General features: G+C 40.1%; 2 protein-coding genes across 11 annotated transcripts in view; one reads left to right on the forward strand and one right to left on the reverse strand.

Annotated features, from left to right (window-relative positions):
• LOC121953028 (pleckstrin homology-like domain family B member 1) overlaps positions 1-17377 on the forward strand; it is a 37210-nt gene extending 19833 nt beyond the window's left edge. For 4 of the 8 annotated variants that reach the window (XM_042499944.2, XM_042499945.2, XM_042499943.2 and 1 more), the window contains 18 exons: positions 489-620; positions 782-919; positions 1506-1634; positions 3018-3173; positions 3269-3379; positions 3482-3571; positions 3677-3808; positions 4125-4247; positions 4436-4591; positions 4778-4918; positions 5682-5780; positions 6644-6722; positions 6920-7064; positions 7412-7502; positions 9020-9166; positions 10823-11042; positions 15674-15759; positions 16381-17377. In XM_042499944.2, the coding sequence (XP_042355878.2) occupies positions 489-620; positions 782-919; positions 1506-1634; positions 3018-3173; positions 3269-3379; positions 3482-3571; positions 3677-3808; positions 4125-4247; positions 4436-4591; positions 4778-4918; positions 5682-5780; positions 6644-6722; positions 6920-7064; positions 7412-7502; positions 9020-9166; positions 10823-11042; positions 15674-15759; positions 16381-16521 (2316 nt within the window). In that variant the 3' untranslated portion in view covers positions 16522-17377. Of the gene's footprint in view, positions 1-488; positions 621-781; positions 920-1505; positions 1635-3017; positions 3174-3268; positions 3380-3481; positions 3809-4124; positions 4248-4435; positions 4592-4777; positions 4919-5681; positions 5781-6643; positions 6723-6919; positions 7065-7411; positions 7503-9019; positions 9167-10822; positions 11043-15673; positions 15760-16380 lie in introns of all 8 variants that reach the window. The other 4 variants (XM_088088629.1, XM_042499948.2, XM_042499946.2 and 1 more) reach the window with 4 other exon arrangements.
• Positions 9156-22291, reverse strand: part of stk36 (serine/threonine kinase 36 (fused homolog, Drosophila)) — a 31525-nt gene continuing 18389 nt past the window's right edge. For 2 of the 3 annotated variants that reach the window (XM_088088631.1, XM_088088630.1), the window contains exon 21: positions 11049-12424. In XM_088088631.1, coding sequence (XP_087944757.1) covers positions 12376-12424 — 49 coding nt within the window. In that variant the 3' untranslated portion in view covers positions 11049-12375. Of the gene's footprint in view, positions 9282-11048; positions 12425-22291 lie in introns of those variants that run through there. The other variant, XR_015778955.1, reaches the window with a different exon arrangement.

A 22291-nucleotide genomic window follows, 5' to 3' on the forward strand; every position in this document is an offset into this window, starting at 1 on the left:
ATAAAGCTTCTGCTGACACTGATATTCATTTCATGTGTGCAGTGCAGAGAATCTAAAAACACTCTTTCCAAAATCAGTGATAGTTCTAGGAACCTGCAGCATTAACAAGCCCAGTGAGCGTGGGTTTCCATGGTTCATGGTTTCCAGCTCTCCTGTCAATAACTGATGTCAAATAAGACGGCAACTTTTCAAGCAGCCCTTTATGTTAAAATAAAAACAAATGCTGGTCTCTTTGACTGGAAAAAGAAGACCAATCCACTTTTTAAAGAGAAAACAGTGATGGGATCCATAGCTGTCTCCAGTTTTAAATCTAAGGGCTGAATGGTAGACAGCATTTAGGGGCGCAAGAGTGGAAGTTGATGCATGTTGATAAATCACATCACCATAATCTAGGACTTTTGATTTTGCTTTGTTAGTGCATCAATATGAGGTTTGAATGTGAATTTGTCATCAGTCCAGGCGCCTAAATATTTATTATGCGCCCTCAGTGTGAAGAGCTGTTAGCCGGTCAGGAGCAGGTCTACCTGGAGGAGGAGAGGAGCAGGATCTTGGCCAGGGTTGATGACTTGAAGCATCGAGTCAGTGAACTGGAGCTGCAGCTACAAGAGACCAAACAGGAGGTCAACACACACACACACACACGCATTAAAGACATTATAGCTTGTACGCTTTTAGATCGACTCTTATAGTGAGAGGAATGGCAGCTGTTTCACCTTGAAGTATTTATTTAGCTCGACTGTACTTTGCGGTTCGCAGACTCTGACTCCACATTTGTCTTTAGGTGGAGATGGAGCAAGCCCTGCTGCAGGCAGAGAGGCGGGCAGAGCAGGAGCAGGTGGAGGCTGAGAATGAAATCATCTCTCAGCTGCAGCTCAAACTCAGCCAGCTGGACAAGGCCACCCAGAAAGGAAAGGAGAAGGTGGGCACATGGGACAAAAGGACACGATGACATAAATGCTGTCGTTTGCTCAAAGCTGTTGGTCTTCTACATACAGTTTGCACGTGAATGTTCTTGGACGTCTGACTGTATAAAAACTCACACCTTCCTGAATGTGCAGTCTAGATACCAGATCTCCACTGACATGCACTGCTTATTTAATAACTGTCTGTCCTAAAACACAAAGTACAAACTGTCTTTTCTCTGAAGTGTCAAACAGTTTTTGTGTTTAAAAAGACAAAAAAAAACCCAACAACAGCTGAAATCTTCCTCACGTGTTAGGCTTTTAGCTGGATGTGAACACTAAAATGTTGATTCAGATGTGCACATATTTCAATTCTTCTCCTATTTTAACAAATGTGTGAAGCACTGCGATCCTTAACGCACCTGCCAACCTAACCTCTGCTTCTTTCCTCTAATACTTTAACTGCCTGTTAGCTTTAAAGCTTGCCTGCATGGATTTGAGTTGTGTGTGATTTTTTTTTTATTTTTGTTTCTCCCTGGGTTGGTGTGTGTGTGGATGCGGTCCCAATCGTGCGTATGTGTGTGTGTTTCTATGTGTTTTTAGGGGAGGGCTAATGTGTCGGCTGAGCGGAGGGTCCTGGAAAAGCAGAGGAATGAGTACAATGAGCTGAAGAGGCAGTTTGATAAGTGCCCCTTGTCTCAAAGGGAACAGTTACAGGAGCAGCTCAGCAGGGTCAGTGTTCTCACGCAGCCCACTGGCTGGCAACAGTGAGTTATAATATACCGAATACCACAGCTCTGAACAGAACCGGCTGCAGACGTAACACTGACTCTGTTTTGAAGCACTCAGAGCTACTCATAAATCTGCAGACTGTGCATTTCTTCCTTTTCTGCTTCATTATCTAAACATATAGGGTTATATGTGTCATTTTACAGTTAGCTATGCTTTTGCTGCTCCAGCAGCGATTTTTACGCTGCTGCTTAATCTCTGCTTTCCCCTTATTCTCAATGCTTGAAATACCAAAGGCAATTAGTAATCATTAATAATGTCATTAACAGCTTTGCATGTCTTTTTACCATGAATGGTTCCAGTCACATACGCACACTTCATGTTTACAGGCAGATTATTATCAAATATCATGGTGTCAGATTTTGGCTGCTTCATCGTGGACATTAAAGTATAAGGCTGGCATTTGTGTATATTTTTCATATTGTGAAGAAATCCCATGAAAACACCAAAATCAAGAATGCGTTTGTTTCTCTCTTAATACTTTATGACCTCTTCAGCTTTTCTTTGGCACTCTTAGTGAGAACGTAAATCTTATGTAGCGGGTCAGAAATGTAGTTTAATTTTTTTTAAAGGCTCTGGGATTTTCAAAACAACTGAGCACAGTAGGTTTGAGCAAATGTTACTCAAACAGGAGTAAACAGTGCTTCTGCTGGGGACTATTTTCGAGCATGGATGAATACATGTTAGTGAGTACAGCAGCAGTGCCTGTGTTCATCATAACAGAAGGGAAATGTCACGGGGGGCATATGAGATGTATCAAACTTTGGCCACGAGTGGCACAGTGGTGCAAACGTTAGCACTGTTGCCTCACAGCAAAAGGGGTTCTCAGCGGAGCTTGCTGGACAGTTTGGGTGCTTCTGTGTGCATGTTCTCCCCTTGTCAGTGTGGGTTTTCTCCAGGTTCTCTGGCTTCCTCCCACAGTCCAAAGACATGCAGGTTAGGTTAATTAATTTAACTTTAATTTGCCTTTAGGCGTGAATATGCCCTTGAATGACTGTTAGTCTCGGGATAGTCTGGCGACCAGTCCGGGCCGTACCCCACCTTCACCCAATTTCAGCTGGGATTGGCTCCAGATAACCCTCAATCCTTAAGAGGATATAATATACATTTAAGAGGTGACAGAAAATAATTATAGTGGAGCTTTGGATGCACAAACAACACTAGTCTAACACTAATCGTTGTTGGTTTTGGACATTTTATGGGATTTTTTTTGTTAACAATAAGAAAAATGTAGAATATTGCTAGCCTTATCCTTTATCCTTCACTGACTGAGTGATTGATTTCAAACAGCGTGAATAACCTGCATGTATATCTGTATGTGGACAGAAAGCTGAAGCTCTGGAGTCTGGGACCAAGCAGTTTGAGGAGCTGGAGTTCTGCCAGCTGGAGGAGGAGAGCAGTCTGGATGAGAAGAAGGAGGCTCAAAGCTCGCAGCTCCTCCAAGAGCGAGCCGAGTATCACTGCAGCCTGGCCAAGAGGAAGGTGTGTAGCAGAAAACACATATAAGTGTGTAAAATATGATCACCAACATGAGATCATATGTCAGCGTGGCTTCAAGAAAACTGGTTGGTTTGCAGGAAAAGATGGCTGCTATGGAAGCTCAGGTGAAGCAGCTGGGGTTACAGGCGGCTCTGGACTGTGAGAGGATGGCTAGAGACAGAACAGTGACTCTGCAGCTGCTACACAAGGTTAGCTTTTCACCGCTGATATACTTAATATACAGTGGGTATGTACTTAATTCACAGTGTGGTGCATAGCAAGCTATGAAAGTGCCTGTTTTTGTCTTTAAGGAGCAAGACAGGTTGTGTGCTCTCGAAAAGAGGTACCAAACCCTGACAGGAGGGAGAAGCTTCCCAAAGCCCAACAACAACATGAAAGAGGTGAGCAGGAACATATCAAACCCGTCTGTGGACAATAAGCTGGAGGAGAAGTCTGGAAAAAAACAACAGCTTCAAAGTGGATTTTTTGATGAACTTTTTAAACAGGACTTTCTTCACATCAGCGAACCTGACCTTGTCTCTGTGGACGGTCCTCCTAGTAGCCCCTGTCCCTCCTCTGCCTCCTTCTCCTCCTCTCACATCCCCTCCCCTGAACCCTGTCCTGTTAGGCTGCAAGAGGTAAATCTCCACAAAGGCCTCTTTGTAAGAAAAGCTAACAAATGGGCTAATAAATGCGGCGGTTTCTACGATAGAAAACGGGCATGATGGTGTGTTAGCAAATACTGACAAACAACAGCAAGCTTGCAGTGTGTATGCTGTAAAGTTTCTGCAGCGTTTTACATTTTCCAAATTGTGTGGTTATACTTTCTAGAACTGAAGTGTGAGATGGTGCAAAAACATCATTGACATGTTTGCTTTGTGCATCTTTGCATGACTTTTCCAAGTGTAAACTCTTGGCAGCCTTCTTATCACTGTGTTTCGGCTGTCGCTGCAGGAGTACCTCAGGCTCTCTGATGTCTATAAGATGTACGGGAATGCTTCTATGCAACCTCACTCTTCCTCCCCTGCTGCTCTCCACTGCCTCTCCCTCACTGTCGCTCCAGCTCTGCCATGTGAGGTAGACACTCTGCCTTCTGCAATACTCTCTGATATGTTTTCTCTGTACTAAATACTGAATTCACCGACGCACATTGACAGTATCTCAAAGAATCTTTCGTATAGGTTCTGCTTTGTAACGTTCTTTTCTGCTTCCTCTCTGTTCTGAAAATGTATGTGTGTTGTGTGTGACTGGTTGTCTGTGTGAAGGAGTACATCACAGTCAGTCAGTTAAGCCAGATCTTTGGGATGCAGAGACTCAATCCCTCCACCTCTTCTTCTACTCCATCATTCCAACTTGCCTCTGAATCTACCTTTTCGTGCCACTCAACTGCATGTGGCCCTCCCTCCTTTCTCTCTGCACAGGTTTGTTATTCTTTCCTAAATGGTGGGGTCCTGTTTTTCAGTTTTTCCAACATTGTGAGCCATGCGCTGAATAATTTCTATCACTGCATGGACTGTTTCATATTTTCCTACCTTTCATGCTGCTTCTGTCACTGATGCCGGTGCTCCCCTTTCCCCTCTTTGGCTGCATGCTTTTCATCACTTCAGAGCCAGCCTGAGCTGAGCAGGAATGCACTGCCTCCTCTTAACCTTGAGCGCTGGTACCAGGACATCATGGCTGCTGGAGACTCTCAGTCATGTCCTCCACCACTGCCTGCAAAGTCTTTTTCCACACGCAGACACAGTCAGGTAAACTCTGCACTCTTTCTTGCAATATTTTGATAAAAGGCAACAAACAATAGGCAAAATACATTGCCAACACAGTCTCAAACTTCTGAACCCGATAGCTTCTCAACTAACTGTGTCATTATGACTAGGAGGCCCTCTAGTGGACGAGACAAGACAGGGTGATTTTTCTGTAGTTTCAGGGACTTTGCAACATGTTTCCCTAAGAGATGCTGATATTAGTCTAATCTTCAGTTGGGTTCTTGATCCTGCATGCTCAAAGTAAAATATAGCATAAATTCCTTTAAAAATAAAACTAAGTTGGAAAACTTATCCAGTTTTGTTACACATGCTGATGGACTAAAAGTACAAATATGCATCAGTGGAGAGGTTAAATGTATCATAGTGCTGTAGCATCAGTACAGACAAATAATGTCATCCAATGTTGAACCCAGCTGAAGAGGTGAGTAACAGAAAAAGTAATAAATCTAGAAGAGTAGGAGTATAGACTGGCAGAAAATGTAATATTACACAAAGTACCAGTGCCTCAAAATTGTACTTGTATACTTCTTGGGTAAATGTACTTGGTTACCTAACAGCCCTGCCCAGAAGTGTACGGCAAGCCAGTAACCATAAATTGAATACGTTTCAGTTTTTTGAAAGAATTTTCCAGATTAAAAAAAAAAGAATGTAAAAGATGTGTTTTTTTCCCCCCCAGGAGCAAACACACATCTACTTTTCCCTCAAATGTGGAAACTAAGGAACAGATCTGTCTTTCTCTTCTCAGCTACTGAAGTCTAAATCAGAGGGTGAGGTTGGACAGGCAGCATCAGGCACACTGCCTCACTCCAGCAGTGCTGCTCATGAGAAAACTGCATCCACAAAGGTGAGCACATTAGTTTAAAAAAATATTTCAACAACAAAATGACCATTTGTATGCCATTTTACCTTGAATTCGTAAAGAAAATGTGTTTTTCTTCACGTTTCTAAGGAAAACCGCAAACATATTGATTTATTCCTTGATTGGGGACCAGGTTTAACAACAGCAAAACTACCGTGTGGACAAAGGTATTAGGCCACACCTCTTAATTCAGGTGTTTCATTCATTGCCTCAGGTGTATAAATCTGGATGAATGGGCAAAAGTTCCCAGACACACTCCAAAATCTTGTAGAAAGCCTTCCCAGAAGAGTGGAAGCTGTAACAGCTGCAAAGGGGGACCAACTCCATGTTAATGCCTATGGATTTAGAATGGGATGTTATAAAAGCTCCCGTGGGTGAAATGTTTAGGTGGCCCAATACTTTTGTCTATATGGTGTATATCAGTCATCTGTTTCTAAACTTTCACACAATTCGTTCACTATAATCCAAGTCTAATTTATAAAATCATGGGGTTTTTTTTGCTAAAACTTCACTATTTAAAACTGAACTGACAGTGAAACTTATCTATGCTCTCTTCAAAGCAAGACTCCAATACGGAGGGCTTTTTTAAATGTCAAAAATGCATGTGTTTTAAAAAGTTCTCAGCATACGACTGGACTTGGATTATACTGCACGAGTTTGTTTTGATACAGTTTTGCTGTTTTTGAAATGCAGTCCCTGTGGAGGCATGCAAGAATTCAACTGAACTAAACACACACGACTAACTGATACACAAATGGTCATTTTGAGGGTTAAGTATTCCCTTAACATATGTAAATTGTAAATAAAAATTCAACGTCATTTAAATTGTGGTGTTTTGTGTTTTTCAGGGTTTACAGTTAATGCTGAGAGAGATGTCTAACCCATTAGACATGGACTCCAGGAGGCAGCTGGCTCTGCAGAGCAGAGGTACTTGACTCCCTCAGTCACATCTCATCTGTTTAGCTCACTGGAGGGTTTCTGGACTGTACATCACCGGTGTGTCAGGTCTACTTAGAGTAACTCTGGGTCTGGTTGGAATCATGCAGGAGCAATAACTTGTCAGTATCAGTAGAGGGCACTGTAAGTCTGTGACAGCTGTCTCTGCACCCTCTCCACTCCCACAGATCTGTCTCCCACAGTCCATCACTCCATCCTGCATCATCAGTCGCCACCGAGTGGCAACCAAGCGTACGACACCCTGAGCCTGGAGAGCTCCGACAGCATGGAGACCAGCGTCTCCACCGGTAACTCCGCCTGTACCCCAGAAAGGTGAGAGACTGGAAAATGAGCAATTGGCTCTGTTTCCATGGGAACACTCAAGTCTGCCCCGTCTCCCAGGAGAAGGGTCACTGCGCTTTGTTCCCGTGACAACATGTTTTGTTACATGTCTGCTCCCGTGACTCCACGACTACACTGGCTGTTGCCATGCCAACCTCTTCAAGTTTTCAGTGTTTGATGAAGTTTGGAGTTCAAAGACTCAGTTTACGGCAGAAACCTTTGTCTCCATCTCCTCCTGCTCCCAGTGTTTGGTTTCCAGGCATGTCTGTTTACTTTGTTCATCCCAAGCTTTGTCGTAGCTATGTCATCAGACACTCCTTGTCCTCTGTGTGTTGTAGTGCCTGCGGGTTAGAGGCCCAGAGGATAGAGGAGATGGAGAAGATGCTGAAGGAGGCGCAGCAGGAGAAAGCCAGACTGATGGAGAACCGAGTGAGTTCCCAGCTTTAGTGCTGCACAGATGTGTTGTGAAGGACGACTGACATCATCTGATATCACATCACATCCTACACATCATCTCCTCTAAGTTCATTTCAGGTTTCAACACAATAGGTCAATTAACCAGTTAGCTGGACAATTAACCAGCAACTATTTAAATGATCGATTAATCATTTAAAGGAATAGTGTGTGGGATTTAGTACGATATAGTGGTGAGGTCTGCAGATTGAAACTTCTCCCATGTGCCGAGCCTGAACTCCTGGTTAGAATTCCAACAATGTTCAATGTCAGGGGGTTTTTACCATAAGCCAAATTATCCGCAGAGGTCGAGCTGTCTGTGAGGTGTCACTACAGTCTGCAATCAGCGTCATCGTCTTAGCCAAAAATGGTCACTTCTGGCTCCAAAACGGCCACAAACAGGCAGCTAGATTTATACAATCTGTGGGTCCCACGCCCTATTTAGATACAAACAGATCCTGTAAGATGACAAAAACATGAGAATTCTTATTTTATTATTAAGATAATTATACATAAAAAAACATTTTTATTATATTACATTTCTGCCAATATGTCCCCCTAAATCCCACACACTAGAGCTTTCAGTAATTCTTCAAGGAAAAAATGCTAAAAATGTGTCAGTTCCAGCTTTTTAAATGTAAAGGTGTGCTGCTTTTCTGTCATATATGATAGTAAACTGAATATCTTTGGGTTTGGGGCTGTCTTTCTAATGAAACAAGCAATTTTGAATGCATCTTGATGGTCTGTGAAATATTCTAATGAACATTTTATGAATAAAACCATTTATTGATCAATTAAGAGAATTATTGGCAGATTAATCAAAATGAAAATAATCATCAGTTGCAGCCCTAGTTTCAACTGATTAACCTGAACATATTGCTTCACCTCTGGTGTAACAAATGCTGTACTAATACAACATATTTAAGCTGTTTCCAGTAGTGAAAATAAAACAAATCCGCACTCTCAAGAGTCATATTTCGGTTTCTGACTTTGCAACCAAGGAAGAAGTCAGGGCTGGGCAATATGGATAAATTATACAACATATTCTCCTAAAAGTTCATGAACAGTAACTTTTTTTATCTATTACAGGAGTCTCATGTTTCTCCTGTTAAATAGATAAAAAAAAATACAAAGTTTATCAGAGTGCTCCCTCAGCTCGAGGTGTGGTGAAATGCAGTTGTAAGTAGTTTGTTTACCTTTGTATTATTGCTACATGTTGAAACAAAGTAGACCTGTATGTAAGTATCTGAAAGCTGCAAAGGATCATTTTACATCAGCAAAGCTTCCCCCTCTATATACAGACTTAAGGGATATATTTTACAAAACCCTGGATTGGGACTTGAATTCTCCTGTGCATCCTCTGACAGTCGTTCACTTTGTATTGCAATATTTGCCTACCATTTACATATTCTCCCCGTCTCCCTTTTGCCCCTGTTATTTTCCCTTCTCTTCTCCCCATCTGTTCCTCTTTCTCCTCTCCCCGACGCTCCCAGGAGAGGGAGGTGCAGGCTCGGCGGCAGATGTTGGAGGAGGAGCGGAGGAGGCGAGAGGAGGCCGAGAGGAGGCTTCAGGATGAGACGGCCCACAGGCTGAGGCTGGTGGAGGAGGAGGTGAAGATGAGAGAGAAACACTTCTCCCAGGTCAGTGGAGCAGCGGGAGGAGACGGGCGGCGGGAAGAAGAGAGAGGAGGAGAGGGAGGGAGGAGGGGACGGGAGACTTGGGGGAGAGGATGAGAGGCGAGACACTAAAGAGAGGCTGGGAATATGGGAAGATCAAAGATAGTCAGGGATGGGAGAGAATGGGAGGGTGGAGAGAAAGAACAGAGAGAAAAGTGGAAAGGGGGGGGCACAAAAAATATATAATATACACATAATTCATGCTTTAATCCTGACAGATGATTTAATTACCAGGTTTCTGTGGTATGAGTACTGCCAGGAAACAAACATATTCAAATCATCAAGGACAAGTTCACCTGGTTTCTCATGAGTCCAAAATAAAGCTCCTATATTCAATATTTTTATATTAACTGTAGTTAACTGCAGCCACTGCAGGAAACAAACTAAAAGTCACTGAGAGGCTGATGCTGGGCCTGATGTATATATATACATATATATGATTATTATTATTATTGTTATTGTCATGTCACTGTCTTTTATTATTATTAATAATATTTAATTGTAATTATTAAGGAATCAACTCATTGTAGTGATCAAAAGAAAGTGTGGTCAACAAAAATACGGCGACCCATTCACCCTCTCTCCTATTAACCCAACAGGTGAAAAGCAGATACTCATAAAGATTATGAATGTCACTGCCCAAATCTCCCAATTACTGCGATCATTAAAATGCTAAATAATAATATCCCCAAACACTAACAAAAAGCATGTTACAATATCGAAATATAAACCATCCCAAATCTTATTTATCTTAAGAAGATTCACTCCAGTCTAAATGAATTCATAGCTCCTACATTATCAGTGCATCAAATGATGATAACCCATGTCCAACAACAGCAAAACTGTATTGAATTTTTAATTTTTTTAACAAACTTTCACACAGCTCCTGCAGTATAATCCAAGTCTCATATAACCACTTACATGCTCAGTGTTTCCCACAGCTATACATTTTTGACAAAACCTTACTATTTAAAACACTTTTGCATACACAGTCTCACACACACACAGACAATGTGCCAGGGCAAGCATGTGCGTTTGAACTCTGCTCGTGCATTTCACTGAAATCCCACTCCCCAGCTTGTGCTTTGGCCAGGAGGTGTCAGGCGTGGGTGAGTGAAGCGCAGAACTCCTGGCCAAGACGTTGTGAACGGATGTTTTGACATTGAAACGCTGCCACCATTTACTTCAGTTCATTGAGAATTTTAAAGTTTTTGGATTCGTTGTTAATTTTGGAGACATGCAGAAAAAACAATGTTTTCTTCACATATTGAAGGTAACACAGGGTGTTACCTTGGAGTGATTTAAATACAAAAGATCATTCTGGGGGTTAAGTATTCCTTTAAAGACCTGACTTGAGATCTAAAAGCAGAATTTAAAAACTATCAAAAATAAAACCACAATACCTTGTCAGTGAGGCCTTGTATAGCCTCATACTTTAATTATTTAATTAGTAACCAAATGAATCGAGAAGACTATAACAGCTTAGAAAAAAAATGCTTAATTGCCATGTCAGCCCCACCCCCGAAAATTTAAAACCGCTGTGCTAATTGCTCCCATATCTTCATCTGCTCATACCACATGGTTAGCCGCATTAAAGAACATAAAACGTGTTCTTCACAGGCCCGTCCCATGACACGCTATCTGCCGAACCGTAAGGAGGAGTTTGACCTGCGCGCCCACGTGGAGTCGTCGGGCCACAGCATAGACACCTGCCCCTTTGTCATCCTCACAGAGAAGATGTGCAAGGGCCACCTGGTGAAGATGGGTGGCAAGATCAAATCATGGAAGAAACGCTGGTTCGTTTTTGACCGTATCAAGAGGAACTTCTGCTATTACGTGGGTGAGGATACAGTGACATTTCAACATGATATGAGGATATGTTTGTCTAATTATTAGGTTTGTTTTTTAGTTGAACTCTCTTGACTCAAGAAGTCTGATTGATATCAATCAATCAAAAAGATCAATCACATGAGAGGATTCAGCCACTTGATTAAAAAAAAATCTAGATCAAAGGAGGAATCCACAAAGAATGCGTGTCTATTCTTCAAGTTGTGTTGCCGTTCAATTCCAGTAATGAGGAGTACTGGAAACCAGTCTGCTCCAGTTGAGATTTGGTATGGGGAACATTTAAAGTGAACCAGTCACTACAGAAATACTCATTACTCATTATCCCTGGAGTTCACAGAGACAAAAAAAAGTACGAGTTCAGGATTTACAAATATTGAAAAAAAAAGATGAAGCCGAGTGCTCACTCAGTTTCACATTCAGTACGTCCAGGAAGCGTTGAAAAGAAAATCTTCAGGCACTTTCAAGCACAGAAAGGAAACAAGTGCCGAGGTGAAATTATGTTCCAAAGATGGACTGCTAGAAGTGCATCCCGTGCTGTGTTACTGTGTCGTATAATGCAGGCCATATAAACACGGACACTCCCGCACATTAAATAACTTAATGCCCATAAAAATAAAAAAAGAATGACTATGAGTCACAAAGTGAAATAAAACGTTTGTCACGTTAAGAATTGCTGCTCGTGCTCACCCTCCTGTCCACTCACATTTATTGACATTAATCCCAATCAGTATGATTGTATGATAATAACGAGTAAACTTAAGCAAGACAGGCATAACATGTTTTTGTTTTTAAATATTGATGCTACAAGGAATAGCGGGACAGCATGGACCCTGTGCAGATAAAGCAGATGTTAAAAGGACACATTGAAGCTCCTCTCCTTAGCGTTCAGAGAATTCTTCCAGATAATTTCTCTCAGTTATAATTTCTCTCAATGTTCCCGAGCAAAATAACTATTCAACAGCGACCCTGATCTTCATCAGGACAATAAAAAGACCGATTACACCTGGTACTCTTAAATAGACGATACACCAGAAATAAACAATATTTCAGGTAACAGCAAATGGATGTACACTTGTTTTGCGCCTTTCTGGCCTTTTGACCAATCAAAGCACTTTTTACACAAAATGTCACATCCATCCATTTACGCGCTGGTGTGGTGGCCAAAGCAAACATACATGGTCCCACTAACTACTCAGTCAGCCAGTCTCACTCACCCACACACCGATGATACAGCCATCAGGAGCAATCTGAGGTCCAGTATCCAGCCCGAGCATACTCCGACATGCAAACTGGAGGAGCCGGGGATCAAACCGCCAATCTTCCAGTTAATGTGCGACCCGCTCTACCTCCTGAGCCACAGCCGCCACACAAGTGCTGAAAACACAAAGACCACAATGACATTAAAATACTGATAAACTAAATGCAAATATATAAAAAGACAGAGGACACACAAATCAAATTACAGCAGCTCTATCAATAGCAAAACTTAACCCTTTTAAATCTGGACTGACATCAGTTTTTCTTGTGCTACATTCAGACACTTTTCACAAGAATTTTCACCTTTGAAACCTGAGCAAACAGGTTCAATTCGCTTCAGAAACACGGGAAAAGGCAATAAGTAAATTGCAAGATACTTCTAAAAGGTAACAAGAAAACAGGAATAACTAAGTGTTTAGAATAGGAGAGAGATTTTTTTTCTTTCAAAAAACAGGTGGAAATGTCCACAAACTATATCTATATATTTTTTTAATTAAAAATATATCACAGAATATATAATATTTTTATATATTCACATATATTAATATTCTTTAGCATTTTTTCCTATATCATTTTCCTTGTTTGTTTTTGTTTACTTTTTTTGTTGATAATTTTACAAGGAATCCTCTTGTAACTTTTTACTAAATTTTTTGCTGATTTGGGGTCATTTCATGTTAGGTTGCTCCCAGGATTTTTGAGAGAAATTAAGCCAATGTGCTCAAGTTTCAAAGGGTTAAGAAATGTATCATTAAAAATGGTTTATAATCGATTTCCTCATTCAACCTTGAATCTAATTGGGCATTAATGTAAAAATCCTATAGGTTTTCAGCAGTTTATTTAGAATGTCACTTATTCCTTCCACTCTCAGCAGACTGTCTTCACAGGAATGATGTTCTGTGTGGACTTTGAGACACGGTATCTTTCTCTAAAAAGCTTTATGTCATATGTTGAAACTGTCTATCAAAGTCCTTTAAAAATCTACAAATACCACTTAAAGAGCGACATAAATCAACCTCAGTAAAAACTCCCACTCCTCCCTCATGCCTTTGAGGACTCAGAGTTACAGCCAGTCTCGGCCTCGTTTACACAGAGATTAAAGTGGTCAAACTGCTTTGCTCACATAAGAATCTCACTCATGTTGCGTTCGTTAACTCAGAACTTAGTACAGAAAAGTTCCTGCTGTGCACTAGGCCAGGACCTGATTTATTCAGTTCAGCCGACAGCAGTGCCGAGGCGCTTCTGAGAAATGTACACTTCGCACTCTTTCCTGTGTTTTTCAATAAACCCCAACTTCTGTCCCAACCAGCGTTTACTCATCTGGAGCCAAACACTAATTAAAGCTGCACTAAGTGGAATTTTCCGCCTCGATCTTGTGTGTTAAAAGTCAGTTTGTAATTCATGTCTGTCGGACTGTCCCCCTAAATTTGAAACCAGAACAGTTAGTTTTCTGAATAATTCATGAGCGTGTTTTTGGGACATTATTTTACAATCAAGTTCAAAATAGAATCCGAGTAGATTTTCATTACTGTCGCCCCTGTTCTCTCTGCTCCCCTCTCCCTCTCCACTCACTCGCCTAGCCTTTTCACCCCCTTACTCCTGACGAAGATGATGGTGATGATGGTGATGAAATAAGATGCAATACTTTCTCTAGATGTGTTTTTCTTGGGGAGGAGGCTAGCTCCTGGCTTGTTCGTGACTAATAAAACGAAACTCACATTTCAAAAACATTTATCTCATTACTAAGCAGATTTGACTTATGGAAAAGGGAAAGCAAGAGAAAGTGTCAGGCGTATTTCAAAAGATTGCCTTTAATTGTTGCTGGATGTTTGGCTCTTTAGCCGGGCGCTCCAGTGCGCATGGAAAAGACACAAAGACCACTGTTTATTTGAACAAGAGCGGGATCCAGAAACTCTTTGAACCGATTTCATTTGAAGAAAATTGATCTTAGACGTGAGAAAAATTAAATGCCTACAGTTAAGCCCAAAACTAGAGAAACCCATCAGTCCAAAGACTGCGTCCGTTGAGTTTCAGCCACAGGTTTCCCTGAAACACAACTACAAAACTCCCCAGTATGAGTGACTTTAAAATGCCCAAAGATACTCTGTGAAGAGCAGAAATCCAAAGGACTGGACAGAAGGTCCGACCTGCTGCAAGGGGAATGTCGAACCGATCTGATACACAAAAGAGAGGCATTTCTTTTTAAGATTTACAAAAGAGCTCAAGTTGTGAACCTCGCCGGCAGGAAGGAGGCTGAAAAAAAAACCCACAGAGACAATCCAGAAAGTACGACTGAGGAAAACAAGTCAAATTAATAGGATGGTAAAGACTTCAGGCATAGCTTGAAATAGACTCGCACTTTTAATTAACTTTTACTGCGATACAGTGCGGCTCATACCTATTCATGGGTTATGTGTTGCTGGGAAAAAGAGTTTACACCTTTCCCGCTTTACAGCTGTTTTTGTGTCGGGTTTCTCCATCTAGATTTCCGTTAGTGTTCATCTGTTTTACTCGCTCACAAACTACTTTTATGACAGGATTTTTACCTTTTGTTAAAGATTAAGAGAAAGTACTATGAAATGATACTTTATATTTTATTTTATTTGTTCTTTACTGTGCTTGGTAATAAATCTTATTCTGACTCTGAAACAAATGTTACCTTTAAAGTTAGTCACAATAAACAATCCTCATCCGTTCAGATATCTGCTATTTAATTTCTCTGACCTCTTAGTTGTTTTCATTTCAGTCATTTCTGACAGAAGAGGAAAAGGGAAATTTGTCAAAAACTGAAACAACTTAAAAAGGACTTTTTTTTTTTTTTTTTTTAATGATGGTGAATCAAACATTTTTAACAGTCTTATCTTGGATAAATGACCTGATTGTGAAACTTTTAATTGGGACTCACCATCCATGTCATTGTAAAACACTATATTAGGTGCGTGTGCACTGTTTGACAAAAAATATATATATTCTTGTGCCTGGTTTTTATTTATTTTTCCCTAAAACATTAATTTCTAATCAGATATTTTAGGGGCATAAGAAAATGTGCATCTTTTTTCCCCCCAGGTAATTCCTTTTTTTTTTTTAGGTTAAAATGTCACTAAAAAGGCCACTTTTTTAAAAATATAAATAACATTTGATAAAATATTGTGTGACCATCTCTTTTTTTTGCTTCTCTACAGGTGTGTAAGAAACTTGTGTTTAAAAAAAAGACAGCTTGTTATTATCTGGCCAAAGACAAACATGAAATGCATCCCCACATCACTGTCTGATTGTACTGTCTGCTCGGGCTGACAGAGGTCTTGCATCAGTATAAGGCGTAATGTAATGTATCTTAATATGTTTTTTTTCCTCTTTTTCTTCTCTCAGACAAGCATGAGACCAAGCTGAAAGGACTCATTTACTTTCAGGCGATTGAAGAGGTTTATTACGATCACCTGCGCAGCGCCACAAAGGTAATCAACGCTCTTTTTTTTTTGCCATTACTTATAGTTCAGAACCTCATCTGCATTTTATATTGTCTTATATGGCTGTTTAACATTTTAAAATTTAGCAATAACTGTAGTGGAATAAAATCTGAAGGAATCTGAATCTGAATCTTAGCAAATTTCTAACAATTCGCCATAATGAACTTTAATTCAATTACATACATGCACATCTTTTATTTTTGTTTTGTATTAAAAATGAATCATTTTAGAGGAAAGCCACATTTCTACAGTCTCATAATTTATCTATGAAGTCTGGCTGTTTGCGAGCAGCAATTACACACTTGACACATAATTGCAATATCCTGCTGCCAAACTGGAGGTCTGCGTTACATAAAAAAGGGAATGTTTTAATTGGGAGCTATATTTAGATGGTAAAATCCATATTAGACTGGATTAAATTGTTTTTCTTTTTAATTTCAATTATTTTTTTCTCATTTTGCAAAGGCACAGGATATCATAAACACAATATAAAAGCACATTTTAACGGTTAGTATATGATGTTATATATTCTGTTCTCTGAGGCAAAAGATGCAACAGGTGCCGCCTGCAGTCTAACAGGTCTCTCCCTCTCTCCCTGTGCTCCTACAGAGCCCAAATCCGTCTTTGACCTTCTGCGTGAAAACCCACGATCGCCTCTACTACATGGTAGCCCCGTCCCCGGAGGCCATGAGGATCTGGATGGATGTCATAGTAACGGGCGCTGAGGGCTACACACAGTTCATGAGCTGAGGGACCAGTGGGTGGCAGATTTGGAGGATGACAGGGACTGAGGGAGCGAAGCCAGACACCTGCGAGCCAACCTGAGCTGCAGAGACAAAGCTGAAATACAAGACACATGGCCTGAGTGTGTGACGAATGGACTTTTTAAGGAATGAAAAATCTGGGGCTCTCATAAAGAGCCTGATGCCTTCGAGCAAATGAGGGCTTAGTAATGACAGAGGTGCAATGAAAAGAATATCTGAGGTGTATTTATCTTTCAGCCGCTATGAAAGGGAAAACAGTTTAAGCAACCTGCCAATGGATCTATGAAAGGAGCTTAATAAGATCAATCATATTCTGTTACCAAAATGTAATTAATTACATTATCATTTCTGAGGTTTCAGGAGGAACGCTTAAATAAGCTCAAACAACTTCCACCTCTGAAGCCGGTGTGTGCAGTGTTATCACTCTAACCGATGCCTTTTCCCCCTTTTTTTTTTGATACATTTGTACTTTTTCTCTTGTTAATTTTTCTTAGATGAAAGAACAATATCTTGATGCTTCTAAACAATTACAGTAAAATTTAATAGCAAATATTCTAAAAAAAAAAAATTTAAAAGAGTCATATGCTACTTATGTGATGAAACATTTCTTGTTGCCAAATACTTTACGTAATGTTTTGTCACAATTTTACAATACAAATGTTAATATCACTCTATATATTGTTTTATTCAAGCATACGACACAGCATTAATCTGTCTGTATTTTACATAAATATGTCAAAGAAAACCTTCTATGAGCATTTTAACAAAATTTATAAATTATAGTACTATAATGATATTGTAAAACTACCATGTACATGTAATAAATACAACTATGTGATGCATCTGTTGCTTTGTTTAACTGGATGAACTACTTTGCTGCAGACAAATTGGTTAAACTGAGGACATTCAGTTACAAACTGCTTCCTGCTTCCTAAAGTAGCGCAAACAAATCATTAATTACCAGCTTTCTTTAAATAATAATCTCATGCGCCCTAATGAGCTGCTAGCGCTCACATGCAAATGGGAGCCCAGTATAGGTGCTCCTTTTAAGACGCCGCAGCTTTTCTATATACACAGCAACAGTCAGGTGGTTTAATTAGTTAATTGGCTCGTTAGCTCAGATTATCCACAGAAGTTGCTGCAGAAAGTTTTGAGTCATACGCCACATATGTAAAGTATTTCTGGCACAGTGTGATTAATTACACGGCTCGTGCTGTGCTGGGTAGGCCACACAAAAATAAAAAAAACATGCAAGTGAAATTACATGCAAGTTAAACACGTATGATTCAACATCGAGAAATTTGAAATCATGTAAGAGAAAAAAAAGCTCCCATGTAGGAGAAAAGTCCCCTGTAAACAAGTATGAAAAAACCTAAATTTACAAAAAGTATCTCCTCACATGCTCTCGGTTCACATCAGTGACAGAGACATGCACGTGCAGATAGGTGATAATTATTGTGGCTGTGTGATTCATTTATAGCGGGGAAATCACTGGAATATTTAACAGACGCGCAGGTAATCGCAGAAACACACCTTGCCCATGACAGGTACCGATTAGATTCAGCACTTGAGAGGTTAATTTTTAATTCCCTCAGTTTGAAGTGAAAAACATTTAGTGATATTTATTCACATTAACAGTTCAATACACGTCCTTAAAACTCAGACACTAGAGGGGACTACAGCTTACTTGACAGCGTTCACACCATTTGTGTTTCTCTGACCTTGGGAAAGATTTTCACACATCGTGACATTCGGTATCTTTGAGTCTCTGGCACACCCGGCTGAATAATAAACAGATCTTTAAGAGGGCAGTGTGAGCTCATTACCGCGGTGATGAGCATGAGTGACACCCAGCCTTATTGTTGGTGAAATATTAATGAGCCCAGGGTGATCTCCTCTCACTTTCACACACACACACAGACCGGCCTTTCCCCCCAGGCCTTAAGAGCACAAATAAGATAGTCGGGGCTGTGAATTAGCACGGGTCTTGTATGATTTTGTCAATATTAATGGGAGATGTTAACCTTGTCTGAAAACACCCTCAAAAAGTCTGATGAAACGGAGATATCTGTCGGCAAAGAGGGCGAGTTTACAGCATCACCTGTCAAAGACTTCCACATCCTTACATCCTTCAACACAAATTCAGCGCAGACGTTTGTAATTTACAACTTCTCATATCCACATGTGAGTTCAGAGTAATTTAGGAGATTAAAGAGAGAAATCTCCTGCCCAGCCCCGAACATGCCCACACACACACACACACACACACACACACACACACACACACACACACACACACACACACACACACACACACACACGCAGACGTACGAGATGAAAGAAGCCTTCACTAAATGCATCTGATACACCAGCCAAAGTTCCACTCTTAATGTTTACCGCTTTGAACAAATCACCCTCTCTCGCTTTGAAGGCGATGTAAAATGACACTCATGAATTCCAAATAGGGTACACGATGTACAAATCGTTAAATTACAATAAAGGAAACATGTTTTCGGATTTCATGGCGAGCACAACAATGATATGTGAAAAATATCCAGAGGGGAGAATAAGCACAAGCACCAGCGCTGACCTAATGAGGCCAACAAAAACAAGAGATTGTGAGCGCCACAACTGCACCCCAGTGTGGGATATTATTCTTTTTTATTTCCTTCACTAGCAGCCATGAAACTGAAGTACTTTCCAATAACACTGCAATGTGAAAACATGTGAGTATCATACTGCGCGCGCTCTGTATTTCTACCTACCCAATTTTTAGATAATAAATTGGTTTTCAAATTGTAAAAACACACGCATGTGAAGTAAAGGATTGATTATAATGTCGGCTCTGTTTATAAAGTTTCTTATCCGTTACATCATTACTTTGGGCAACATTGTCGTTACCACGCCCTTCACCTTTGCCCTCAGTGAGTTAGGTGATGCAGAAATAGATATATACTTGAATTCATATAAAAAACTACTAAAATGTAAAGTCAAAATGTTAAAGCCAGCTGTTTTAAATGAACTTAAACAGAGAAACCCATCAGTTTAGTTTGAAATAAAGTTTCTGAGTTAACAGTGTGTTATGAGCAAGAAGCGTACGGTCCGGATAAATATCGGCTGTGTAAAGCTCAGAGGCGATAGACGTTGCACCTCGGGGGTTTAAAAGGCTCTGCAGGGGAGCGTGACACAGCTTGAGTGCTGTGAATGACACTGAGGAACCATTCGAGACTTGTAAAAAGCTAAAATTTATGAAGAACACAAGTGATGCACGAACAGTAAGTTAAAATCTGTAAGCCTTGATTATTATTTTGCGATCCTAGTAATAGGGCTGTTTTTCCTGTTTGTAGTAAATCCATTTTGTTTAAATTCTATGATTTTTTACAACACTTAATCTCTATAAACAGATACTTTGTACGCAGAATCTGTAGGCAACAGGACAAGATTTTGGTATTGGAAGTACTTTGTTTTCTGTTAATAGTCAGAGTAGCATTGACCAGTCACATATGAGTGGGCTTTGGTTGCATACAAGTCAAATGAGAGCAAAAAAGCCGAAAAACATTGGCTGAAATGCAATCTTGGAGCCTGCTTGGAACCCACTGACAATTGTCACTGACACTTTTTATGAGCTTTTTTTAAAGGTCCAGTGTGTAAGATTTGGGGGGATATATTGGCAGATATTGAATATAATAAGTATGTTTTATATATGTTTTTTATTAATACTTTAAAATAAGAATTGTCCTGTTTCCGTTACCTCAGAATGATCCAATTACATCATAGGGAGCGTATCCTCGTCCACTGAGACCGAGAAGAGTAGCCGAGAATGAATAAACTTAACACTAGGGGGGGTTTCCGTTAACCTTCGAATTGCGCAAGATGAAACTGCCAATGTAAAATACATCTAATGGAAACATGTACATTTTGAAAAAACTATCACAAAAAAGTTTTTACGTTCGCATGAAGTGGCATTTCGGGCAATTTGAAAAAGCCACATTTCACAAAACAGCAAAGGAAACATTTTTCATAGGTCACATGATGCTCTGGCTATGTGCTTGTCTAAAGGAACCGGCTCCCTCGGCCATGATGCAGCAGGCGCTACAAGAGCTGTTATTGCATCACATAACTCCTCAAAAGTTGAGTGGAAGTTTTGAATCCACAATTCCTCTGTGAAATCGTGGACTATCACCTCCCAGAAATCGTGTAAGTGGCCATGTATGAGGGGCTTGCTTTTCCATAATCGCTTGCATAACATGCGCATGTCACTTTCGACTGGAAATACTGACAACTAGTTCAATGGCTGCAATAGAAATAAAACTGCTAATGTTTTGAAGATCCATCGCCATGCTTCTTGGAAAGTTGAAATGCTGAATGAAAACGCTGTCATCTCACAATTGTGTTTGATGGACATTTCAAAAATATTGCTAACGTTTTGCTGAATCTGTAATGGAAACGCCCACTGGCTCTTTGGGAAATTCGCTTTCCATGTTCTAAATAAGCAAAAAAAAGAAAGAAAGAAAATAAAATGAAAAGAAAAGAAAAAAAACCCAAACACACAAAACCAAACAAGAAAATGATGGAAAAAAGTGCGGAAAATTGATTTCAGTAACATAATTTAGAATATTTAATTAGAATAATTAAAAATACAGTTTTCTCAACATTTTCCCATTGTTTTTTAAAAGAAATTCTAATGACCCCCTCCTACTTTTTTAAAGTAATTTACTGGTCTTTTTCCTGTCACATTTTACTAAATTCTCGCAATTTTTAGTACATTTCCTGCCAAATTATTCATCATCTTTTTCCTCATGTTTTCGAAAGAAATCAGAACAATTTTCTTAGGTTCCAAAGGGTTAAAACGGTTATGAATGGTGTCCAAAAACAGCACAAAAAACAGATGTTGATCCAGGTTTCAAAAGGTTTGTCTGCTTTCATATGCAGATATCTGTTTGCAAAGATGAGCCAAAATGTCCATCCATCCTTGTGTTTAAATCTGCTCATCAGACTTTTCACAATGAGCGGCACACAGGAGACGAGCCTTGGCCTGAATGTCCACTGGCTATAGTGGAACCACCGAAATTGGCTGTTGCCTCTAGAGGTGTAGTGAAATGATGGCCGATGTTTCCAAGCTTGTACAACAATTTTTCCATTAACATTATGTGCCAATTTATAACCCTGCTGATACTGAAGTTAACTTTTCCATTATGGCGTTTAATTTTCTTCAGTCAACATACAGTCAATGTAGGCTGCGCTTCTGGCTTCATGATGCATTTAGGAGTGAGAGCAGGTTAGAAGTGATCTCCTTAAAGCTGTGATGTCCCAAAGGGGGACAAAACAGACGCTGTGGTCCTTTAAATCAAACACCTCTAATTTACCATGTAGTCCTTGAGGAACGGTAAACAAACATAACCCTGCCTGGTCCACATCTGTCAAAGCTGAATGCAAATGAAGCTAGCCTACATATCCTTCATGAATGAAAATAACATTACGCTTGTCACTTTTTGGAGACTCGATTAACTGTTTTCGTGCCAAACAAATAAGAGTGATCTGCAGGCTGAAACACACACAAAAACATCCACAAATCCCCCCTGAGAGGCTCCCATTCACAAGTCGTAACTGAATTCCATGTTTTCATCGTATGTTCAAAGAGGGGCAAAAGTTGAGGACAATAAATTCTGAGAGAGATGATGATGAAATGATGGTGTAACCCTTACTAACGTGCCATACGTGCACTTGGCATGCAGCATCAACTTTTTTTCTGACTT

The sequence above is a fragment of the Plectropomus leopardus genome, chromosome 15 (assembly GCF_026936395.1).
Source record: "Plectropomus leopardus strain MGB_pleo_1.0 chromosome 15, ASM2693639v1, whole genome shotgun sequence".
NCBI classification, from domain to species: domain Eukaryota; kingdom Metazoa; phylum Chordata; class Actinopteri; order Perciformes; family Serranidae; genus Plectropomus; species Plectropomus leopardus.